Source organism: Meles meles, chromosome 18, assembly GCF_922984935.1.
Source record: "Meles meles chromosome 18, mMelMel3.1 paternal haplotype, whole genome shotgun sequence".
NCBI classification, from domain to species: domain Eukaryota; kingdom Metazoa; phylum Chordata; class Mammalia; order Carnivora; family Mustelidae; genus Meles; species Meles meles.
In genome coordinates, this window is record NC_060083.1 from 15,315,017 (window position 1) to 15,338,481 (window position 23,465).

The following is a 23,465-nucleotide window of genomic DNA, read 5'->3' on the forward strand; positions in this document are numbered from 1 at the left end:
GAACCCGTCAGGTCCAGGGCTCTTGTTTTTTAGGAGGTTTTTGATCACTCCTTCAGTCTCGTTCCTAGATATTGGTCTATTCAGGTTGTCAATTTCCTCCTGATTCAGTTTTGGAAGTTTATAGGTTCCCAGGAATGCATCCATTTCATCTAGGTTGCTTAACTTATTGGCATGTAACTGTTGATAATAATTTCTGATGATGTTTCTATTTCCTTGGTGTTAGTCGTGATCTCTCCCTTTTCATGTATAATTTTATGAATTTGGATCTTCTCTCTTTTCTTTTGGATTAGTTCGGCCAGTGGTTTATCGATCTTATTGAGTCTTTCAAAAAACCAGCTTCTAGTTTCGTTGATGTGTTCTTCTGTATCTAGTTTCTATCTCATTGATCTCTGCTCTAATCTTGATTATTTCCCATCTTGTATGTGGGGTTGGCTTCATTTGTTGTTGATGCTCCAGTTCTTTAAGGGGCAAAGTTTAACTGATTTAACTTTGATTTATTTGGTCACAGAAATGAGTCTGTGTATGTGTGTGTATGTACATGTGTAAAGCAATTACTTTCCATCTCAGGTATTTTTTTTTCTTCAGGACATAGTTTTAAGTTATTACCTCTACCAAAAAAATCATATTTCAAAATGAGGCAAATAGGTTTAAATGTGGAAATATTTCACATGCCATAGGAGAGTGATTAAGAAACCAGAGTAAAGACTAGAAGTTGAAATTATTATTTATAGGAATATAATGAATAATAAATATCTATTATTTACCAGGGCCACCTACAGTACTCAGAATGTCACTGGACATCTCAGATGTACCCACACTTTACAATTCTAAATACTCAAATATTAGATACTACATTTCTTTTACATGGAACAGCATGCACTCTTTATGGCAAGGCATCATGAACATGTGCATTTGTATTAGAATCTCCATATGTAGCAAATAAAAACACAGAGGACACAGTTATATATGCTTCTCAGATAAAGGACAAATGTTACTTTTAGTATAAGCATGTGCCATACAATACTTGGGATTCATGTATACTAACATTATCCATTTTTATCTGAATTGAAATTGAACTAGGTATCATGTACTTTATCTGGCAACTATTTTTATGTATCTAACACTATACTCAAATCAGTGTTCATATTGATGTTCAAGACAACAACACCTGCTAACAGCTACATAGGATCATCACATTGCATTAACCTTTTTTTTAATATTGCGATAGAACCCATATAACATAAAGTTTGTTGTCTTAACCATTTTTAGGTATGCAGTTCAGTAGTGTTAAGTGCATTCGCATTGTGCCACCAACCTCCAGAGCACTTTCCGTCTTGCAAAACAGAAGTTCTATACCCGTGGAAGAACCCGTCATTTCCCCCTCACTGCGGCCCATCAATCACCATTCTACTTTCTGTCTTTTTGAATTTAACTACTCTAGGAACCTCTTATAAGTAGAATCATGAAGTATTGGGGTTTTTGTTTTTGTTTTCCGGTGACTGTCTTATTTCACTAAGCATAGTGTCTTTAAGCTTTACACAGGTAGCAGGTGTCAGAATTTCCTACCCTTTTTAAAGGCTGAATAGTATTCTACTTTTAGTTCTCTATTCAGCTGTAAATAGATATTTGGATTGCTTTTACCTCTTTTGGTTATTACAAATAATGCTTCAGAGTTGGTGTCTTGGTCCCTTCGGGCTACAGTAACAAAAATCCACTGACTGGGTAGCCTATAAATAGCAGAAATGCATTTCTCACAGTTTTGGAGGCGTGTTTGGGTGAGGGCTCTCTTACAAGATGCAGACTTCTCACTGTATCTTTCCATGGTAGAAGGGGCTGGGCAGCTCTGTGGGATCTTTCTTATAAAAGCCCTAATCCTGTTCATGAATATTCTACCCTCAACCTATTTACCTGCCAAAGGCCTCACCTCCTAACACCATCACATTGGGTATTACAATTCTAACATTTAAATATTGGGGGATCATAATAATTTAAAGTTATATTTCTTTTTTTATTATTTTTTATTTATTTGACAGAAAGAAATCACCACTAGGCAGAGAGGCAGGCAGAGAGAGAGGAGGAAGCAGGCTCCCCGCGGAGCAGAGAGCCTGACGCGGGGCTCCATCCCAGGACCCCGGGATCATGACCTGAGCCAAAGGCAGAGGCTTTAACCCACTGAGCCACCCAGGCGCCCCGGGATCATAATAATTTAGATCATAGGTTTGATTTCTCCTCAGGCTCTTCTTCTTATCCTATCAATGGCCATTTTCTCCTTGTATTGTCTGTCTACTAGGTAAATCTATATCCTAACTTCCTTTTCTTATTAAAACACCAGTCATACTATGTTAGGGCCAAACTCATTTAAATTTAATTATCTCTTTATGGGGCGCCTGGGTGGCTCAGCGGGTTAAAGCCGCTGCCTTCAGCTCAGGTCATGATCCCAGGGTCCTGGGATCGAGCCCCACATCGGGCTCTCTGCTTAGCAGGGAGCCCCCTTCCTCCTCCTCTCTCTCTCTGCCTGCCTCTCTGCCTACTTATAATCTCTATCTGTCAAATAAATAAATCTTTTTTTTTTAAAGATTTTATTTATCTATTTGACAGACAGAGATCACAAGTAGGCAGAGAGGCAGGCAGAGATAGAGGAGGAAGCAGGCTCCCCGCTGAGCAGAGAGCCCGATGTGCAGCTCGATCCCAGGACCCTGGGATCATGACCCGAGCTGAAGGCAGAGGCTTTAACCCACTGAGCCACCCAGGTGCCCCAATAAATAAATCTTTAAAAGAAATTTAATTATCTCTTTAAAGACTGTATCCATATACAATCACTTTCTGAGCTACTAGGATTTAGGAATTTGGAGGGACATAATTCTGTTTGTGATAGGTATAAAACCAAAAGTGAAATTCCTAGATCCTGTGGAAATTTTGTTTTTATTTTTTGAGGAAACTCCATACTGGTTTTCACAGTAACTACACCTTTTTTAATATAACAATAGTGCATAAGGATTCTCTTTTCTCCACATCCTTCACAACACTTGTTATTTCTTTTTTGGATAGTAGCTATCACAGTGGGTGTGAGGTGCTATCTCATTTTGCTTTTGACTTGCATTTTCCTAATGTTGAACAACTTTTCATGAACTTATAGGATATTTCTGCATCCTACTGCAAAAATGTCTATTCGAGTCCTTTGCCCATTTTTTGGTTTTATTTTACTTATTTATTTTTTAGAGATTTTATTTATTTATTTGTGAGAAAATGAGCGCAAACAGGAGGAGCAACAGGCAGAGGGAGAAGCAGACTCCCTGCTGAGCAAGGAGCCTGATATGGGACTTGATCTCAGGACTCTGGGATCATGACCTGAGCTGAAGGCAGACACTTAACCCACTGAGCAACCCAGGCTTCCGTGATCATTGTTTTAATTGGATTGTTTTGCTGTTGAATCGAAGGAGTTTTTATGTATTCTGGATATTAAACCTTTATCAAATATATGATATGCAAATATTTTCTATCATTCTGTAGGCTGCCTTTCACTCTATTGATTATGTCCTTTATGCACAAAAGTTTTCAATTTTGATGTATTCACTTTTTCTGTGTTTTTGCTGCCTGAGCTTTTCCTGTCATATCAAGGAATTCATTTCCACGTCCTATATCATAAAGACTTTCCCCTGTTTTCTTCTAAAAGTTGTATAGTTGTAGCTCTTACATTTAAGTTTTTGACTCATTTTGAGTTAAGTTTTGTATATGGTGTAAAGTAAGTGTACACTTCATTGTGTTGCTTGTGAATTTGTAATTTCCCTAAAAGCATTTGTTAAAAAGGCTCTCCTTTCCCCATTGAATGATCTTGGCACCTTTGCCAAAGATCACTGGACCATTTAGATGAGAGCTTATTACTGGATTCCCTGTTCTTTCCATTGACCTATAGGTCTGTCTTTTTTTTTTTTAAGATTTTATTTATTGGACAGAGAGATCACAAGCAGGCAGAGAGGCAGGCAGAGAGAGAGAAAAGGAAGCAGGCTCCCTGCTGAGCAGAAAGCCTGATGTGGGACTCGATCCCAGGACCCTGAGATCATGACCTGAGCCGAAGGCAGCAGCCTAGTCTACTGAGCCACCCAGGCGCCCTATAGGTCTGTCTTTATTCGAGTACTCCGTTGCTTTTAGTATTGTTGTTTTATGATAAGTTTCGAAACCAGGAACTGTGAGAACTCCAACTTCATTCTTTTTCAAGATTGTCTTGGCTATCCTTGTTCTCTTGTGATTCCATATGAATTTTACGATAGCCGTTTTTATTTCTGTAAAAAAAATGCATTGGGATTTTCAAAGAGATCATATAAGTCTACTTTTTGATGGATAGTTATTCTGTTCTTACTCCAATACAGTTCTTAGTATTTAGAGTCATTTCTAATTTTATTAGTTTGGATATTATCTCTCCATGGGAGGTAATGTTAAAGACACTACCAGGCAGCAAAAAGCAGCACTTCTGAGACAGGATAGCATAAAGAGAAAAATAAAAACCTTAATTTACAAGTAACAGAAGTTTAAAAAAAAAAAAAGTGGAGATATATATATGTATGTATGTAAAAATCCATTCAAGCTACTTGACCTGTTTGGCACTCGAACACAACGCCCAACAAATGCAGAATACCCAAGGACGCAGGAAATAGTCATTGAGATCAACCACATTCAAGCCCAAAAAACAAGTCTCAAGAAATTTTTTAAAAAGATTTTATTTATTTGAGAGAGAATGAGTGAGAGAGAGCATGAGAGAGGAGAAGGTCAGAGGGAGAAGTGGACTCCCCAAGGAGCTTGGAGCCAGATGCAGGATGAGATCCTGGAAGTCGGGGATCATGACCTGAGCTGAAGGCAGTTGCTCAACCAACTGAGCCACGCAGGCGCCCCTCTCCAGAAATTAAAAAAAAAAAAACAAAACAAAACAGGGTAGGTGCACCTGGGCGGCACCCTCAGTGAAGTGCCCAACTCTTGGCTCTGGCTCAGGTCCTGATCTCAGGGTCTTGCAATTGAGCCCTGAGGCAAGCTCTGTGCTCTCTTTGCCCCGCCCTTCCCCCCCTCCCCCACTCACGTGTGCTCTTTCTCTCAAACAAACAAACAAACAAACAAAAATCATTAACAAAAATGAACAATGGTTGAGAGTGGGAGGGGTGGGGAGAGAAGGGGGCGGGGGCTGGAGGAAGCTGCCCAAGGGCCACGCTGGCTCAGCGGCCACCACCGCCACCAAAGGGAGCCAAGGAGCGCCGTGAGCCAGGACGATTGCCAGCCGGCCGCGCCCGGCTAGGAGCGAGGAGCACCTCCAGCGCTGGCCTAGCGCGCTTGGTTGGCGGCCACAGGGCCGCAGGCCCGTCCAAGCAGGCAGCCAGGGCAGCCTGGGGGCAGACAGGAGGCATGGAGACCCCGGGGACTGACTGAGCTGCTGCAGGGCTTTGCGCGGTGCAGGTGGCAGGTGGCGAGGCACCAGCCTGCGAACCTGCTGGAGTTCCCGCTGCTGCACCTCATGCGCCTGCAGCAGGAGAACGGGGGCAAAGACGCGGGGACTTTGGCCATGAGGGTGGGACCTGGGGGGACGCCGGCACCGCCGCTGGGGGCGGCACCCCCAGTAAGGGGGTCAACTTGGTGGAGGAGTCCAAGCACACTGACTCTGAAAACCCGGAGGAGGAGGAGGAAGATGCTGCTGCGGACGCCAGGGCGTTCAAGGCACTGGTAATAAACCTATTCACAGGGGCGCCTGGGTGGCTCAGTGGGTTAAAGCCTCTGCCTTTGGCTTGGGTCCTGATCCCAGGGTCCTGGGATCAAGCCCCTCATCTGGCCCCCTGCACTGCGGGGAGTCTGTTTCTCCCACTCCCTCTGCTCTTGCACTCAAGATCTCTCTCTCTCAAATACTAAGTAAAATCTTTACATAAAGAGACTTTGGGGATAGCTCTGACTGCCCCAACTCAGAGCTGTTGGGAAAAGTGTGAAGACACAGGCAGGGCAGTGCTCATGCAAACAGACAGCTCCCCAGGACCCACCCTGCTTCCCTGTGCATACGGGGTGGTGCTGGTATCGAGGGGACACTGGAGGCTCCCTGCCTGATGCAGGGGACATGGGGTCACATGATGGCACCGTTTCTCAACCTGAGGTGTGTGCTCCAGTAGCTTCTGGAGTTGAACGAAAGGGACACCTGAGGCCGGTGTTCATGCCCTATTTCCCTGGAAATAGTTAAAGAAGCAGCATTCAAATGACTTATATTCCTTCTATTTGTTCTCCAAGTCCACTGTTCAATAATATAATCGTAACTGGTTTGGTCGCGTGTTACCGGCTCCTGTTTCAGGGAGCCTGGGTGGCCAGGTCCACTAGCATCTGCCTTGACTGCCTGTCATGAACTCAGGGTCCTGGGATGGAGCCCCAGTTTGGGCTCTCTGCTCACCAGGAAGTCTGCATCTCTCCCTCTTCCGTGCCCCTCCTCTATTGCACAGAGGCTCCCTCTCCAAATAAATAAATAGATAAAAAATTAGATAAATAAACAGATAAATAAATAAATCATTCAAAAAAGTAAATAAATAAAAGCTCATGTTTTGGCAAGCTTTCATGTTGGAAAGCACTAGAGAGAAATGACATGTTTTCATTACCATAGCATAATACCTTTTATTTTAAGCACCTTCAGATTTGGCTGGGGTATTAGAAAGGAAAGGATTCACAGAAGGAAAGGGGAGCTGCAAGAACTGTGCACTTTGACTGTGTTGGTCTCATGATGGGTCTTTGTGTGGGGGGGGAGGGAGGGAGGCAGGCGCAGGTTGACCGTTTCCCACACTGTGTCATCTGGGCCACTGCTGCTCTTGGGGCTTAGGGGTACGACGAGCTTGTTCATCCTGAAGCCTAGAGGCTCCCCTTTCCTGCACATCACATCACTGTCCAGGGGACCAGTCCCTTGAAGTCTGCCCAACCAAATGCCTAGGTGAAGTCTTTCCTGGGGAACATTCGTAGACACTCTCAGCTCCAGGAAGCACAGTGAGCTGAGACCAGCGAGGGCCCTGGTGCCCTGTGGCTCTGTGCCCTGGGGATGTCAGGGCCAAGGTCCCCTTCTAGAATCTATGGGGCCGCCTGGGTCCCAGACACCCAACCAGGGGGCCTCCTCCATCCGTCTCTGTGCCTCCCCCATCATTGCAGCACCTGTGTGTGCCTTCCAGGTTCTGGTTGGACAGCTGGGAAGGGGGGGGGGGCTGCAGTTTTTAAAATGGACGTGGGTCTTCCCAATCATTGAGACCTATTTTTATTCAGTATTTAAACCCTATTTTCTCTCCGAATTATTTTGATCACATCAGTCCTTCCATCTTAGAGTGGCTACTTTCGAGTGCCTTCTGCTTTGTTTCAGTCATGTCATGCCTTTGCTTTTTGATATTGATGTTTGAGTCATTTGGCTTTCTTATTGTTCGTTTTCACTTTATTTTTGGAATTCTCTATTTTCAGAGGGACCTGCTTTTAGCTCTGGGAATGTAGGTTTAGTTAGTCAGTGACTGTTCTTCATTTCTGATTCTTTAGGTCCCCAGATACATGTCCAGAGGGCCATTTCCACCTTGGCCTACAGTTCTATCAGCAAATGTTCCTATTTACAGTCCCAGACAGCAGGCTCACGGCGGGCCTGGGTGAGTGTCACAGACTCCCTAAACTTGTCCTTAAATAGTAAATAAATAAGAAAATAAAATAAATACTAATTAATAATAATAAATAATAAAATAAATTATAAAAAATTAATAAATGAAAAAATTAATAAAATAAAATTAAAATTAACAAGAATAATAAATAAAATTAATAATAAATAAATTGATAATTGCCAGGTTTACAATTCAAGGCAGAATTTTTGGGACCCCTGAATGTCTATGTGTGTTAAGCATCTGCCTTTCCTCAGGTCATGATGCGGGGGTCCTGAAATGGAGGCCCGCATAGGCTTCCCTGCTCAAAGGGGAGTCTGCTTCTCCCTCTGCTGCAACCCCTCCCCCCTGCTCGTGCTCTCCATCTCTCTCTGACAAATAAGTAAATAAAATCTTTAAAAAATTTTGAGGCCAAATTTTAGAAATAACCTCTAAAAAGATGAGCTGCCCGGATGGTTCAGTTGGTGGCGTGTGTGATGCTTGGTCTCAGGGTTGTGAGTTTGAGTCCCACCCTGGGTGTAGAGATGACTTCAGGTAGGAGAAATAACCTCTGGAAACAAAGACACCTGTTGTGATAGGAGCAGCAAGATAATGGTAGCCTACATACTGTGTCCTCCCAGCTAGCTGAAATACTGTACACAACATGTAATGCCCATGAGATAGTGGGGAGGGTTGATCTGTGCTGTGTCCAGGAGGCCAGGATATTTAGTTTGCTTTTGACAAAGAGGATTTTACCAAAGAGCTCATACCTAGTCTTCAGAAAGTCAGAATTGCAGGTAGCCACCAATGCAGCTTCTCAGACCTTGCCACCTCTGGAAAAAGTTGGGGGAGCAGCTGAAGACAGTGGTTGGGACAAGGAAGGCTAATTTCAGTAGGAGGGCCCAGGCGGCGCCTCTCCCCTGCTGACCGCCAGGGGGCGTGCCGGCTGGATCGAGGCAGAGCCTTGGACACGTGACCACTCTCGGGCCGTCCAGTTTAAGGCTGCTGCCCTGGTGGCAGTTATCTTGGGGCGGGGCTTGGGGGTGACAACCGCAGGTAGGGAGCTCTGGAGGAGAAAACCTTGGTTGCCAGAGGAGTCCAGGCTATGGGAGGGCAGGGCCTTTGAGGCCATTGGAGGGCGCACTCTGTGAGTCAGGGTTGGGGGTCCTGGTGTGGGAGGGCCTGGTGCCCCGCGGGGTTTGGGGGCGCTCGCCCCACCCGGGAAGGGGCCCAGGGCGGCCACAGAGAGACCTAAGCTGGAGGAAGGAGCAGCACCTCCGCCTTTGTGTCCCCCTCCCCTCCCGCACAGACCCCCCACACTTTCCTCCCCTCCCTTGGGCCCCTGTTCGAAATGCACTGGCAAAGTTTGCAGTCAGAGCAGACCCTACAATCAAGGCCCTGGGCTTGAAATCTTAGCAATGCTTTTTCCACCTGGAGGAACCCAGCATTGGAGAGGTCTGCCTCTTTCCAGTGGTGTGAGCCCATTATGTCATTTCAACTCCCAGAGCCTCAAACCCCAGGTTGCTGAAAAAAATGAATGAGAGACTATGTTAGAAGGCTGTTAAACTTTGTAAACGATCGCTGCCTTTCTCAAGCCCTCTGCGGCAGCTGCACTGAACATTTTACATAGGTCAACTCAACCCCAGAATTTAGGGTTCTTGCTTTTATCCTGCCTGTGTGGAAATATGCACTCTGAGGGTACAGCAACTTGTCCAAGTTCTCAGAGCAAGTGAGTGGTGGAACCAGGATTGGGTGCTAGGAGAGACCGACTAGAAAGCCCACGCGTTTAACCACTAAACCGCTGCTTCTGTCCTTATTTACATTATGAGAATTGTTGTTAATGCCTGGGTTATCATTTTGCTTGCCTGTGGGAATATGGATATATACAAAGTGAGTTAGAGGGCTCTAAATTATTCCTGGAAAGGTGAGAGGCCCTGGCATCACTATGCTTCCGATTTGGTACAGGCGTTCCCAGAAGTATGAAATTCTTTTTATTCCTGTGGAAAGGAACCAGAGCAGGTATTGCACTGTTCATTGATAGGTTCATGCACTAGGAAATTAAAATGGGAAACAGAGTGAACTGCTAATGGTTATGGTCAATATTTCTCTAAAGGAAACTCCGCAAAGAAGAATGTCAGGTGCAGGGGAGATACTTACCCTGACTGATTCCCAGTCAGTCATGTCAGGAACATCCCTAGTAAGTAGTAATTTTAAGTCATTCATCTATTCATTCATTCGTTCATTTGTTCTTTCATTCATTCAGAATCATGGAATGCTCACCATTTGCCATGCTATGGGGATAATACAAATAAGATACAGTCCATTTCTTAAGGAGCTCTAGGGTGTGTAGGGAGGTAGACTGATACATGAACACCATAAAACAATATCCTAAGTGCAGTGATTGAGTGATGCATGGGAGATATTTACAAAACAAAAATCAAGGACACTTAGCCCAGCTAGGAGGATGGTCAGGGAAGGCCTCCTGGGGGAGGTGTGCAGAGGAGCTGACAGAAAGAGTTCCTAGGGGTTAGTTGGAATGCACTTGTCTTAGAACAGAGTCAGCGTGATCATAGTAATGTAGGCTCTCCCCCTGAAGGAGAACTCAGTTGTGGTCCAAGGAGAAGTGACTGTGACTCGCCCATCCTTGGAGATGACCAGTGCCACTTAGAAGAAGGGTTTTGCTGTGTGGTTCTGCTCGGAGGCCAAGAATAAACTTGGCACATGCATGATTCATGTTATTTAAGTACGAAGTGTCCCACGCGCCTTTTAATTTTTTTAAATTATTACTATTTTTAAGATTTTACTTTTTTATTTGACAGAGAGAGTGAGAGAGAGCACAAGCAGGGGGAGAGCAGGAAAGGGAGAAGCAGACGCCCCACTGAGGAGGCAGCCCAATGTGGGGCTCCATCCTAGACCCCAGGATCATGACCTGAGCCAAAGGCAAACACTTAACCAACTGAGCCCCCCAGGCACCCCCCAGGTACCTTTTTGAAACAGATCAGAGTTCCAGTGTGAGGCGAGCACTAAGGCTGGCTGAGTAGGAACAGAAAGAAAAGTAAAGGAGGGAATGAAGCAGCTCTGTACTGTCTTTGGAATCACAATCTTCTTTTATTTCTTTTTTAAGAGAACCCTTGGCGAGTCAAAGGATGCGTTAGAATCAGAACATTTGGAAACAAATGAGCTTTTAAGAGACTTGAGCTCAAAAGGAAAATTTCTTGATTTGGATCAAAGCGGTTCTGAGGAAGCAGAGATTAGTTTCCCTGAAACACAGCCCTCAAGCAAGCTTGGGGAGAAAATCGACCAGATGCCCCAGGATGAACTGGGACGGGAAAGAAGGGAGGTAAAAAGATGATAAGACTTAAGTGAGCGACGAGAGGAAGAATTCCAGTCCATAGAAGAGATCCCCAAGAAATCACTGGTGTCTACCAGCGAGGACATGTTGTTTGAAAGGATGACCGCGCCAACGTGTATCCTTTGGTAAGGGAGTGTAACATGGTTTTTCATGTCCTCTAGTGCTTTAAAAGCATTGTGAAATAAGGGGATTTTATGCATATGGAAGAAAAAAATACCACCAGAAATATCCTTTTGAACTAATAATAGACTTGTATGTTTTGAAGTTCAGTGCTCTGGCGGGACATGGGTCAGAGGAGTGCTGCGTCTGGGCCTGACATCTGGGTCCGACAGGGTTGCTTCCCAGGCAGGAAATTCCGGACCTGCTTTGTCTGTTACCTAGGGTGCCCTTTCTTGTGGGAGACTCAAGGTCAATCTCTCCCTCTCCTCCCCATTCCCCTTCTTTCTCACTTCCTCCTCCGCTCCTCCATGCCTTTCCCCTTTCCCTCCTTTCCTCACCTCTTCTGCCTTAGATGGCTTGATACCTCTTCACAAGTTCCTAAAACTCTTATGGGCTTCTCAAAATGTGCATTCGGAGATGGACCAGAAAGCAAAAGGTATGAAAAAGGGAAAGGCACTGAGAAAGGCACCAGGGGCTCGACTGGCATCTGCCTTTGCCGCACAAATATTACCATTTACCAAGAGAAGGAAGAGGAGGAGAGTTTTTCCCTTCCTCCTCCACCTGGCACTGAAAATTTTTTCCTAGGATTCACCTCCCTTTTTTCCTGTAGACTCTGCCTTTGGAAGATTTGTAAGTGATCGGATGCACGTAAAGTGTTTAATGTAGTTCCTGACACATAGCGAGCACTGGACGGGTGTTCACATCTAGACGATGACGGTGGTGGTGGCAAGGATGGTAGTGATGAGGAGGATGATGGGAAACTCCTAGTGGGAGATGCAGACAACTGCCAGCCTCGTTTCTGTAAATGGGGTTTACTTTGAGCAGTGGATTTCAAGGTCAAAACTTGGGCTTGCCCAGGATGAAAGATAGAACAAGTTTTAGAGCCTGTGAAGACTTTTGGCTTGTCTAGCCAGTTAGCATGACACCCAGGGATATCGCTAATGAGAGCAAGTGTCCTGCGTGCCAGGGGTTTGGGCCCCTGTTAGCCTTGGGCTCACTGTAGAACTCAACTCTTCTAGACCACCTCCCTCCGCAAATTTGTTTAGCACCTTTACGACACCTCCTTTCTGTTCCTTTCTCTTCCCGTTCCTGTATTGGTTTTCTCTCTCTTTTATTTTTAAAAATTTTATTTATTTGACACAGAGAGAGAGATCACCAGTAAGCAAAGAGGCAGGCAGGGAGAGAGGGGGAAGCAGGCTCCCTGCTGAGTGGAGAGCCCGATGTGGGGCTCAATCCTAGGACCCTGACATCATGACGTGAGTCAAAGGCAGAGGCTTAACCCACTGAGCCACCCAGGTCCCCCCCTTTTTTTCTTCCTGTTAAAAATAATAGGTGCTCTTTAGAACTACAGACCAATATCCTTGATGAACACAGACGCAAAAATTCTCGCCAAAATACTAGCCAATAGGATTCAACAGTACATTAAAAGGATTATTCACCACGATCAAGTGGGATTTATTCCGGGGCTGCAGGGTTGGTTCAACATCCGCAAATCAATCAATGTGGTAGAACACATTAATAAAAGAAAGAACAAGAACCATATGATACTCTCAACAGATGCTGAAAAAGCATTTGACAAAGTACAGCATCCCTTCCTGATCTACCATTGCAGTGTCCTACAGACTTGTGTCACTGCCTTCAAATCCCTCGTGCCCCACTCTCCATCCCTGCCTTCACCCCCTCGCTCCCCGGCCACCACTTTTCCCCCCTGTCTTCATAGTTTTGCTTTTCCAGAATATCATGTAGTTGGAATCATACAATGTGAAGTCCTTTTTTTTTTTAAGATTTATTTATTTATTTGTCAGAGAGAGAGAGAGAGGAAAAAAAAAAACACCTGTTGGGGGAGGGGTAGAGAGAGAGAGGGAAAGAGAAGCAGACTCCTGGCTGAGCAGGGGGCCCAATGCAAGGCTCAATCCTAGGACTCTGGGATCATGACCTGAGCCAAAGGGAGACACTTAACCAACTGAGCCACACAGGTGTCCCCACTGTGAAGTCTCCTTAGGTTGGCTCCTTTCACTTAGCAAAATGCATTTAAGATTTCTCCATGTCTCTTCCTGGCTTGCTAGTTCATTACTTTCTATTTCTGAGTAGCACTCTTTTTGTATGTATCCACAGTTTTTATAAAGTGTTTTCATCACATCCATGATTTTTTATAAAAGACTTTGCAAACAAAAAATATGCAGAAGTAAGCTACTATTGAATTAAAAGTAATAGATTTATAATACCTCTAATTTTTCATTTCAGAAAATTTTTATCTTGGATTTATTCCTGGGAATATGGATTTTTAAAAAGATTTTATTTATTTATTTGACAGATGGAGATCACCAATAGGCAGAGAGGCAGGCAGAGAGGAAGGGAAGCAGGCTGAGCAGAGATCCCGATGTGGGGCTCGATCCCAGGACTCTGAGATCATGACTTCAACCAAGGCAGAGGCTTTAACCCACTGAGCCACCCATGCACCCTGAATATGGAATTTTTTTTTCAAAGATTTTATTTATTTATTTGACAGATAGAGATCTCAAGTAGGGAGAGAGGCAGGCAGAGAGAGAGAGAGGAGGAAGCAGGCTCCCTGCCAAGCAGAGAGCCCGATGCAGGGCTCGATCCCAGAATCCTGGCATCATGACCCGAGCGAAAGGCAGAGGCTTTAACCCACTGAGCCACCCAGGCGCCCCTGAATATGGAATTTTTAATCATGCTTAGGTAATTTTGTCCCTTTGTGCTTCATTCTTCCAGAGGAATTGGTATATGAAGAACAAATACAAATATTCCCAGCTGAATAATTATCTTTCTTATGAAGTTCCTTAGTAACTATACTGTAACTTCCCCCTTCCATATATTTTCATAAAGTAAATTGAATTTCACAATATTAAGTGCTCACTGTGTGTCAGGTACTGAGCAGTCTAGGTTCTGGGGATTAGGAGGATAGGACGTTCTTTCTGTTTACTGTTGACTTTCTTTTCTTTTTTAAGCAAGGTATAATTCAAATACCATTAAATTTACCTTCTTGGGGGCGCCTGGGTGGCTCAGTGGGTTAAGCCGCTGCCTTCAGCTCGGGTCATGATCTCGGGGTCCTGGGATCGAGTCCCGCATCGGGCTCTCTGCTCAGCGGGGAGCCTGCTTCCCTTCCTCTCTCTCTGCCTGCCTCTCTTGTGATTTCTCTCTGTCAAATAAATAAATCTTAAAAAAAAAATTTACCTTCTTAAAATTTAAAATTGTGGTAAAATACACATAAAGTAAAATTTACCATCTTAAAAAAAAAAGACTTTATTTATTTATTTGACAGAGAAAGACTCAGCGAGAGAAGGAACACAAGCAAGGGGAGTAGGAGAGGGAGAAGCAGGCTTCCTGAGGAGCAGGGAGCCTGGCAGGGGCTCGATCCCAGGATCCTGGGATCATGACCTGAGCTGAAGGCAGACACTCAATGACTGAGCCACCCAGGTGCCCCTCATATTTCTTTTAAATCTTTATTTATTTATTTGAAAGGGAGGGTAGGGAAGGGCAGAGGAGAGTCTTAAGCAGACTATTCCTGGAGGCCAATGTCGGGCTGGATGCCACAACCCTGAGATCACGACCTGAGCCAAAGCCAAGAGTCAGTTGCTGATCCAACTGTGCCACCAGGCATCCCTAAAATTTACCATCTTCACCATTTTGAAGTGTACAGCGTCGTAGTAGGTACAGTCACACTGTGGTGCAACCAACACCTGGAACTCACCTCGTGAGATGGAAACTCCCTACCCATTGAACAACTCCCCGTTCCCCAGCCCTGCCCCTGGCAACCACCATTCCACTTTCTGTCTCTATGGATCTGACTCCTCTTGGGACCATGTCCGTGGAATCCTACCGTATTTGTCATTTTGTGACTGGTGGATTTCGCTTACATGATGTCCCCAAGGTCCATCCACGTTGTAGAGCGTTGGTTGCCTTCCTGTGGAAGCCTGAACAGCACTCACATGTTGTTCATCCCTTCATCCGTCATGGGACACTTGGCGTCCTTTTACCTTCTGGTTTCTGTGAAGTATGCTGCTCTAAACATGGGCGTGTGACTGTCTCTTTGAGACCCTGCTTCCAGTTCTTTGAGCTAGGTACCCAGAAGTGTCATTGCTGCATGATACGCTAATTCTGCTTTCAGTGTTTGGAGAGCTCTCCCTGGGGTTTTCCACAGCAGCTGCACGATTTCACATTCCCACCAAGAGTGCCAGTGGTTCCAATTTCTCCACATCCTCATAAAAGTGACCCCTTTAAAGCGCACCATCCATTGCTTTTTAGCATGTTCACAAGGTTGTGCGGCTGTCACCACTGTCTGATTCCAGAACATTTTCATCCCCCACAGAAGAAATCCATATCCTCTCGCCGTCACTCCCCGACCACCTTCCCCAGGCCCCCAGCAGCCCCTGGGCTCCTTTCCGTCTCTATGGATTGGACTGACCCTGCACTGTGTGTGGCCCCTTTCACTCAGCATCATGGATTCGAGAGCCCTCCAGGCCCTAGCATGTGCTTGAGGATGTTCTTGAAGTGATTTCCCTCACTTTGGACTGATGATGTGAAATCCTTCCCCTCCAGAGACTGCACCAGGGGTGCCTGGCTTCACAGTTCTGGGTTCGGCACACTCAGTGTCTTGCTGGTCTTGCCTTTGTCTTCCAGACCATGACTTGGTCTTTCAGATGGACCAGTTCTCTTACCGTTTACTACATTCGAGGTGAACACTAGCGAGTCCTTCTGTACGTCTGTGCTCACACTGTGGTCATCGACGATGTCTTCAAGAATACTCAGCAGCACCTTCAGGTATGCAAGTTCTCGTTGTTGCTTTTTAAGATTTTATTTATTTATTTATTTGGAGAGAGCAAGCAAGAGAGAGCAGTAGGGAGAAGCAGACTCCCCTGCTCAGTGGGGAGCCTGACGTGGGTCTGGATCCCAGGACCCTGAGATCAAAGCCTTAGCTGAAGGCCGACGCTTAACCGACTGAGCTGCCCAATATATGGGCATTTATTTGGGCATTTGACATATATTTTAATAAGGACCTTCCTTAAGTCAATGCGTAGGTCAAAAACATCACAGAGGGTTTCCCAAAAGCCTAGTCATATTCAGGGATCCATGCCACGTAGGTGCAGAATTTGCTCTCTAGATGTCCAGAAACACACACAGGCCCAGCAAGCAGCCCTTCTTGGAGCTTAGTTGAATGTGCAGCACTGAGCACAGTGCTGATGGGAGGGAGAGGGGGTAGTTTGTATCTGCAGAGTGAGGAAGGAGCAGCAGGCAGACAGGCTGAGAAATAAGGACCATGCCAGGCAGCTGTCCAGCCTCCTGCAGAGTCAGGTGGCTGGGAGTGGCTTTGACGATCCATCCATCCACCCATTCGTTCCTCCATTCATTTATTCCATAGGTATTTACCAGAAAGTCTTTGTTTCAGATTCTGGGCATGTAGTCATGAACAAAACAGATCTAGCTCCCCCCCCGCCGCCCCCCATGGAGCTTATACTCTCATAAATACACAATTATGAATTACAACAAGCACTCCAAAGGAAATGTGGGCTGCTGCAGGAGAGAGATCAGGAGTGAGAGATGGCCCTTCAGTGGGTTGCGCTGGCAAACATGCCCTTTGTGCCGAGATCTGACTCACTGAGGAGGATGAACCAGGGGCAGTTTGGGGAGAAGCAGTCCAGACCCAGGGAGCTCCAGGTTTGCAGGCCTGCCCATGGGGCCGAGAAAGAAGGCTGGTATGACTGACATGGAGTGAGCAAGGGGAGAGGAAGGAGGGAAGAAATGAACTATTTCCTGGCAGGGAGCACTAGCATCTTATTTGTTTCCAGAAGGTTCCTGAGTTACTGAGAAAGGATTGTGGGGGGATGGGAATGAAAGCAGGGAGACCAGCGAAGAGGCTTTTGCTCCAGATCTGCTCAGTGGCCTGAGTGGACACTGTTTAAGGGAGATGAGGCCAGCAGGGCTTCAGGGGGGCTGGAGGTGGGGCAGAACCCCAACATTTATTCCCCACCTGGGTTCAGAGTTGGGCACATGCCTACATCTGTAGGGAGCACTGTCCTTGTGGGGAGTGTGGCTTACACTTTAGGGGTTTGAGGGAGAGAAAATCAGAAAACCACTGGCTATGAAGAAATGCCAGGGGAAGGCCATCGGAGTGGAACTTTCAGCCCGATGAACCTGGAAGAGGAGCTTAGTTTTCTCTGTGGGGCTCCAGCCTCTCTGGCCATCCTGAATCTTTCAGAGCACTTTCTCTGCATTTCTGCAGGGCCACACTAACGCGATCTCCTGCCTCTGCATCAGTGAAGACAGGCGGTGGATTGCCGCGGCCGACAAAGGGCCCTAGTGCCTGATAATCATATGGGACTCCTTCAAGGGTAGGCGTGGCGCAAGCTCCCTTTTCCCTACTCAGTGTAGCATATCCACAACAAATGAGAAATACCGGTCTGGGCATGCAGAAGCCAGCGGTGGGATGCCGGGAGAGGGTGAAGCGGCCTGGGGAGGCTGGTCGTCCTGTTGCCTTGAGGCCCGGTCGAGTGATATTACCTTCGTGAATTTCCCCATTTACAATTCTTGGCTCTTCAGGCTGAGAAACTTGGTTTGGCGATGTCCCAGAGTAGATGAGGGAGGTTAACACTAACGCAGCTTGGAGGCCCAAGGAAGTGAAGTGATTTTCCCCATCTACAAAAAAAGAGGCTGATCATACCCACTGTTTTAGTTTCCTTGGGCCGCTCTAAGAAATTACCATATGCTGGGGCGCCTGAGTGACTGAGCAGGTTAAGCCTCTGCCTTCAGCTCAGGTCATGACCTCAGAGTCTTGGGATCCAGCTTAGGTGGGAGGGCGCTCGTTTTCCTGAGAGCTGGGGTATTGTCCTAGGCATCTTTTTTTTTTTTTTTTCCTGTCCTTCGTGCCTGACACGGAATCAGCGCTCAATAGTGGGTGACAGTCGACTTCATGAAGAGAATGAACAGCATGCTTGCATAATGCTGAGTTAGTTCTATTATTTATTAAAATGAGATAAAATTCACATAAGGTAAAATTCGCCACTGTGAAGCCTGCGAGTCAGTGGCATTGAGTGTGTTTACAATGCTGTGCCATCGTGGCTTGATTCTAGTTCCAACTGCTGTTTTAAAGTCATCTCTCTGCCCAACGTGGGGCTGGAACCTACAAACCCGAGGTCAGGAGTCACATGGTCCACCAGCTGAGCCTGCTGGATGCCCCTAGTTCCAAAACCCCAAAAGAAAACCCCAAAGCCATCAGTCATCCCTACCATTCCCTCTGACACCACTGACATGCCGGTCCGTCCCTGTGGATTTTCTAATTCTGGACGCTTCATAGCAATGAGCTCGAACAACGTGTGGTCTTTGTGTCAGGCTTCTCTACTTCACGTGATGTATGAGGGTCCACCCCTGATACAGCAGGGGTCCGTGCTTCCTTCCTCTGTATGGCTGCATTGCAGTCTGTTGTATGGATGGAGCACATTTGTTTCCTCCATAGCTTTTGAAACGAGTCCCTCCGGGGAGCAAGGCAGACCTCAAATCGGGTTCCCTGGTCCTGTTTTGCAGCATTCCTGTGCACACAATATTTGACAGCTGCCCAGAAGGCAATGGCATCGGGGCCACAGCCATCACCCGGGATTCCAAATATCTGGCAACCATCTCCGATGCTGAAATCCAGGTATGGGGCACATGGAGGCGGCCTCAGTGGGCTGGCTCGGCTTGGGCCACGTGGTGATGTGATGCTCTCAGGGAAGGACCGGACCCCATGGCCCCCCGTTGAGGGTTCTCTTCCTGGGGTATAGCTCTCGGTGCCATGTTCCCGAGCCACAGTTACATGGCTACCACGAGAGGTGTCGCGTTTGTCAACAGCCTTCAGGAACCTTCTCATTCTCCTCCATCTGCTGTCACTCGCAGGAAGTTTGCATCTGGAGGTGGACCTCAGCCGTGGAAACCCCAGCATGTACCCTCAACCTCCTCAAAGAGTATGGTGTTCAGGTGAGCTCAGTTTGAGTGTGTAAAGCTATGTCTACAGTCACACCGAGTCCAGGTCCAAACCTACTTTCGGTTTTACTGGCGTTCAGTTATGGTACACTAGTGCTTGTAAAAAAACACTGCCGTGTCCTTGATCTCACTTTAATCTTCCTGATAGTGAGTAATATTGTTCTGAGCATGTATTATGTGCCAGGTTCTGCTAAGTTTGTTACAGCAAGTATCTCCCGCAGTCCATGCAAACGTGCTGGGAAGGAGTTCTTTAGAAATACAATGGACTGCTACTGTTAAGTACTAGATAATTTGTCTGAAGTCATGGGCCAGCGGCCTTTCCTGTTCTAGACATGCTCTTAACTGCTCCTGAGACTCAGAAATTATTAGTCTCAGTTTGCTTGAAGCGACGTGTCAAGGGCACCCACCAAGTCTATTCTTCCATTCTGTGTCGTCGTACTCATCCTTGCACCCTTCGCTCACCACACGGCTGCTCGGTCCCTACGATGCACCAGACACTGTGCAAAGTGCTCACCTGGATGCAGGATCCAGAACCCAGTCAGAGGGCCCAGGTGACTGGGCTCAGCCGGGCACATGTCACGCTGCAGCTTCATGTCCGTGTCTCTCCTTCTGGCCCCCACCGTCCCTCTAGGTCTCCGCAAAAAATTTCCTCACAGCTTTTATAAGCTGAGCTGATACGGTAGCCACCAGCCATAGCGAGTTTTTCTGTTGCTGCCAGAAACCGCTCTGGGACATTTTAGAGCTTGCATTGAATCTGGGGATTGCTTTGGGCAGTTGTCCTCTTAACAATCCATGAGCACAGCGGCGCCTGTGTGGCTCAGTGGGTTAAAGGCTCTGAGCTTCTGCTCAGGTCATGATCACGGGGTCCTGGGATCGAGCCCTGCATCGGGCTCTCTGCTCAGTGGGGAGCCTGCTTCCCCCCCTCTTTCTGCCTGCCTCTCTGCCTACTTGTGATCTCTGTCAAATAAATAAAGAAAATCTTTAAAACAAACAAACAAAAAGCAAAACAATCCACGGGCACAGGCTGTCTTTCCATTCTCTTACATCTTCTTGAGTTTCCTTCAGCAGTGTCCTTTGCAGCAAACAAACCCTCCACCGAAGGTTTATTCCTAGGTCTTTTTATACTATCATAAGTGGATTGGTGTTCTTCATCCCCTTCGTGGGTTTTCATTGCTAGTCTTTAGAAACACAACTGCTATTTGTAGGATTGTGTGTCACGAAACTTTGCTGAATGCATGTGGCTGCTTGGATTTAAGTCGATTAGAGTGAGATACAACTACAGATTCAGGTGTCTCTGTGGGGTAAGCTACTGCCTTTGGCTCAGGTCATGATGACAGGGTCCTGGGATCTGGCCCCACATCAGGCTCTCTGCTCAGCGGGGAGCCTGCTTCCCCGCTCTCTCTGCCTGCCTCTCTGCCTACTATGTGATCTCTGTCAATTAAATAAAATCTTTAAAACAAAACAGACAAACAAAACTGCAGATTCATTTCCTTGGGGTCACCACATTTCAAGTACTCCCCAGCCACCTGTGGCCAGTAGCTGCCATGTTTGACAACAGATGAGCCAATGTCTCGGTCACAGAGGAATGTGCTGTGGGCAGCGCTGCAAGGCCCCAAGTCTGGAAGCATTCTTCCTGCTCTGCATTCCTGCCGCCCAGCTGGACCGAACCCTTCAATCTGGGCTTGAGTCACAAAGGGTGAGTGAGCTCTCAGCACAGCCCAGCTTTCTAGTAGGCTGGCTGTTTCATTTCTAGAGCAAACGGTCTCACACCTTCTCTTCTTCATCTCTCCCAGCCCTTCCTCTTCCTCTAGGCTGATGACCTCTCTCATTTTGCATTGAGAGAATGGGGGCCATCGGATACAAACCCCGGCCTGTTCTCACTCCCAGCCTACAACCTGCTTCATCCTCACCACCGTCTCCTGCCCTTCTGCGTGTAAGAGCAGCCACTGCCTGAGATGCCACTCCTCTCAGGCGCTCGAGGCTGTCTCCTGCAGCGATCCGCACCCCCTCTGCTGGGTGATAATACCCCGAGCAGACACACATGCGTTCCTTTCCCCCGTCTCTGGGACACCACTGATGATGCGTCTCCTTCCGACTCTGGCCCTCTGCGCCTCTTCACAGTTACATGTCTCTGAGGTGCTGTCTGTGCCTGCTTTCTGACTTCATCAAATCTCATTTACTCTTTTGTGCACAAAATATTTGATCTCTTTATATTTTCATTGCTAAAGGAGGCATACATCCAAAATGTGTACATTTTAAGGCATGAAACAAAAGGTACAGGTGTGTTTACTGCCTGATCAAGAAAGAACACCACCCAAACCCTAGAAATCCCTTTGACCTCCTTCCACAATCCCATCTCCAAGTTAACTAGGGTTAACTAGTTAACTAGTGTCCCCGATTTTGTGTTACACATTCCCATGCCTTCCTGTATACTTTTGTCTAGCAAGTATCTCTTGGTACTTTCCTTTTTTTTTTTTTTGTTTTTTTTTCTGAGCGAGAGAGAGAGAGAGAGAGAGAGAGAGAATGTGAGCCGGGAGGGGCAGACATAGAGGGAGAGGGAGAGACTCTCAAGCAGACTCCATGCTTAGTGCAGAGCCTGATGTGGAGCTTGAACTCAGGATTCTGAGCTTCTGACCTGAGTCAAAATCAAGAGTCGGATGCTTGACCAACTGAGACCCCCGGGTCCCCTCGCCACCACCACATTTTTTTAAATTCCCATGCTGGAACTCAGGACCCTGAGATCAGGAGCTGTGGGCTCTACTGGCTGAGCCAGCTGGTGCCCCTCCCCCAGTACTATCCTATTTTGTTTTACCTGGGTTTTTTTGGTGCATATAGGGAATCATAATTGCTTCATTTTGTCTGCCTTGTTTCTGAGATTCATTCATTTTGATTACTGAGTTATAATTCACTATTTTCACGCCTATCTAGTCTCTTCTTGTCTTGAGTATAATGTAGCTCATTTATCTATCCTACTGATGATGAACATTTGGTTCTTCTGATCTGTCTTCCACCTACCCACATCTCTTCCAAATCTATGCTTATCACAGTCACTGGCATTTCCAAGTGAAGCGAGCACTATTACATCAGCATGAGCACCATTCCCAGTGGGTGCTGAAGACACCTTCCCTGGGCTCATAGCCTTCCCTGGGCTCCTCTGTGGGCTTGTCCCCTTTCACTGCACACCTTCTAAATGCTGGCCGTCCTCAGGGTTGAGTTGTGGGAGCTCCTCTTAGGGCGACACCTTCTTCCTGGGTGTCCTCATCCATTCCCATGACTTTTAAGTCCTGTGCACTCCCAAGATGCACCCAAAATCCTTCCTCCCCTCTCCATTTCCACTGCCACCACAGCTCCCTGCATGACTACAACATCCTTCAGGCTGAGCTGTGTTCATTCTTGTCCCAGTCCTTCCCGCCTTCCTGCAGCAGCCAGAGTGATAGTTCTTAAGTGAGCCGGACAGATCATAACACTCTCTTACTTAAAGTCTTTGAGTGGCTTCCCTTTGTGATGGGGATAACCCTAAGCTTCCCCTTCACCCATCTCCCAGCATCTACCCTCCTGTTTATTAATGTCTGTTCCTTTGTATGCCCTGGAATTTTACAGAAATGGGCTCTTTTTGTGGAGTGCGCTGACTTCTTTTATTCAATTTAATTTTTTTATTTGATTTAAATTTTGAGATTCATCTATGTATGCAAAAATGGTTTATTCCTCTTTATTCCTCTCTATGTGTCCTTTAAAATGTGAATGCTGAGTAGTCATCGAATGGATATGTCACAGTTTGCTGATTCACCTGTTAAAAGACATCTGCCCCGTTTCCTGTTTGTGGCTGTTGAAAACAAAGGTGCATGAACTTTCATGTACAAGTCTTTGTAGGATATACGCGTTCGTTTTTCTTGGTAATTATCTTTGTTTCTGAAGGCTATTTGCCCTAACTATAGGACTGTAGGGGGGTAGTTATTTCCATACTTTGAGGATATTATTGTCTTCAGACTTAACACCATTTCCCTTGAGAAGTCAACTATCAATCTTATTTTTCCCTCTTCTGAAAGTTACGTATGTCTTTCCCCTCCTGCCCCATTCTGGCTGCTTTTAAGGTTTTCTGGTAATTGTTAGCAGTTTTTAAGGATGTGTCTGTATGCATATGGATATGTTGTTGATTTTTTAAAAAATCCAAAACTGGTGCCTGGCTGGCTCAGTCAGTGGAGTATGTGACTCTTGATCTAGGCTTGTGAGTTCGAGCCCCATGTTGGACAAAGAGATTACTCCCGAAAAAAGGATAAATAAATAAAAAATAAAATCTAAAAAACAAAAATTAAAAAAACATATCTTCTGGAGTTCTTTGAAATTGCAACATCATATCTTTCTTCAGTTTT

At 46.2% G+C, this 23,465-nt stretch overlaps 1 protein-coding gene across 2 annotated transcripts in view; it reads left to right on the forward strand.

Moving 5' to 3' along the window:
- The window catches only part of LOC123929097 (cilia- and flagella-associated protein 251-like), a 259,785-nt gene that overhangs the window by 12,223 nt on the left and 224,097 nt on the right, over positions 1 to 23,465 (forward strand). Inside the window, exons 1-4 of one of the 2 annotated variants that reach the window (XM_045984341.1) lie at positions 10,973 to 11,087; positions 15,763 to 15,903; positions 18,661 to 18,772; positions 19,009 to 19,089. In XM_045984341.1, coding sequence (XP_045840297.1) covers positions 15,872 to 15,903; positions 18,661 to 18,772; positions 19,009 to 19,089 — 225 coding nt within the window. In that variant the 5' untranslated portion in view covers positions 10,973 to 11,087; positions 15,763 to 15,871. Of the gene's footprint in view, positions 1 to 10,972; positions 11,088 to 15,762; positions 15,904 to 18,660; positions 18,773 to 19,008; positions 19,090 to 23,465 lie in introns of those variants that run through there. The other variant, XM_045984342.1, reaches the window with a different exon arrangement.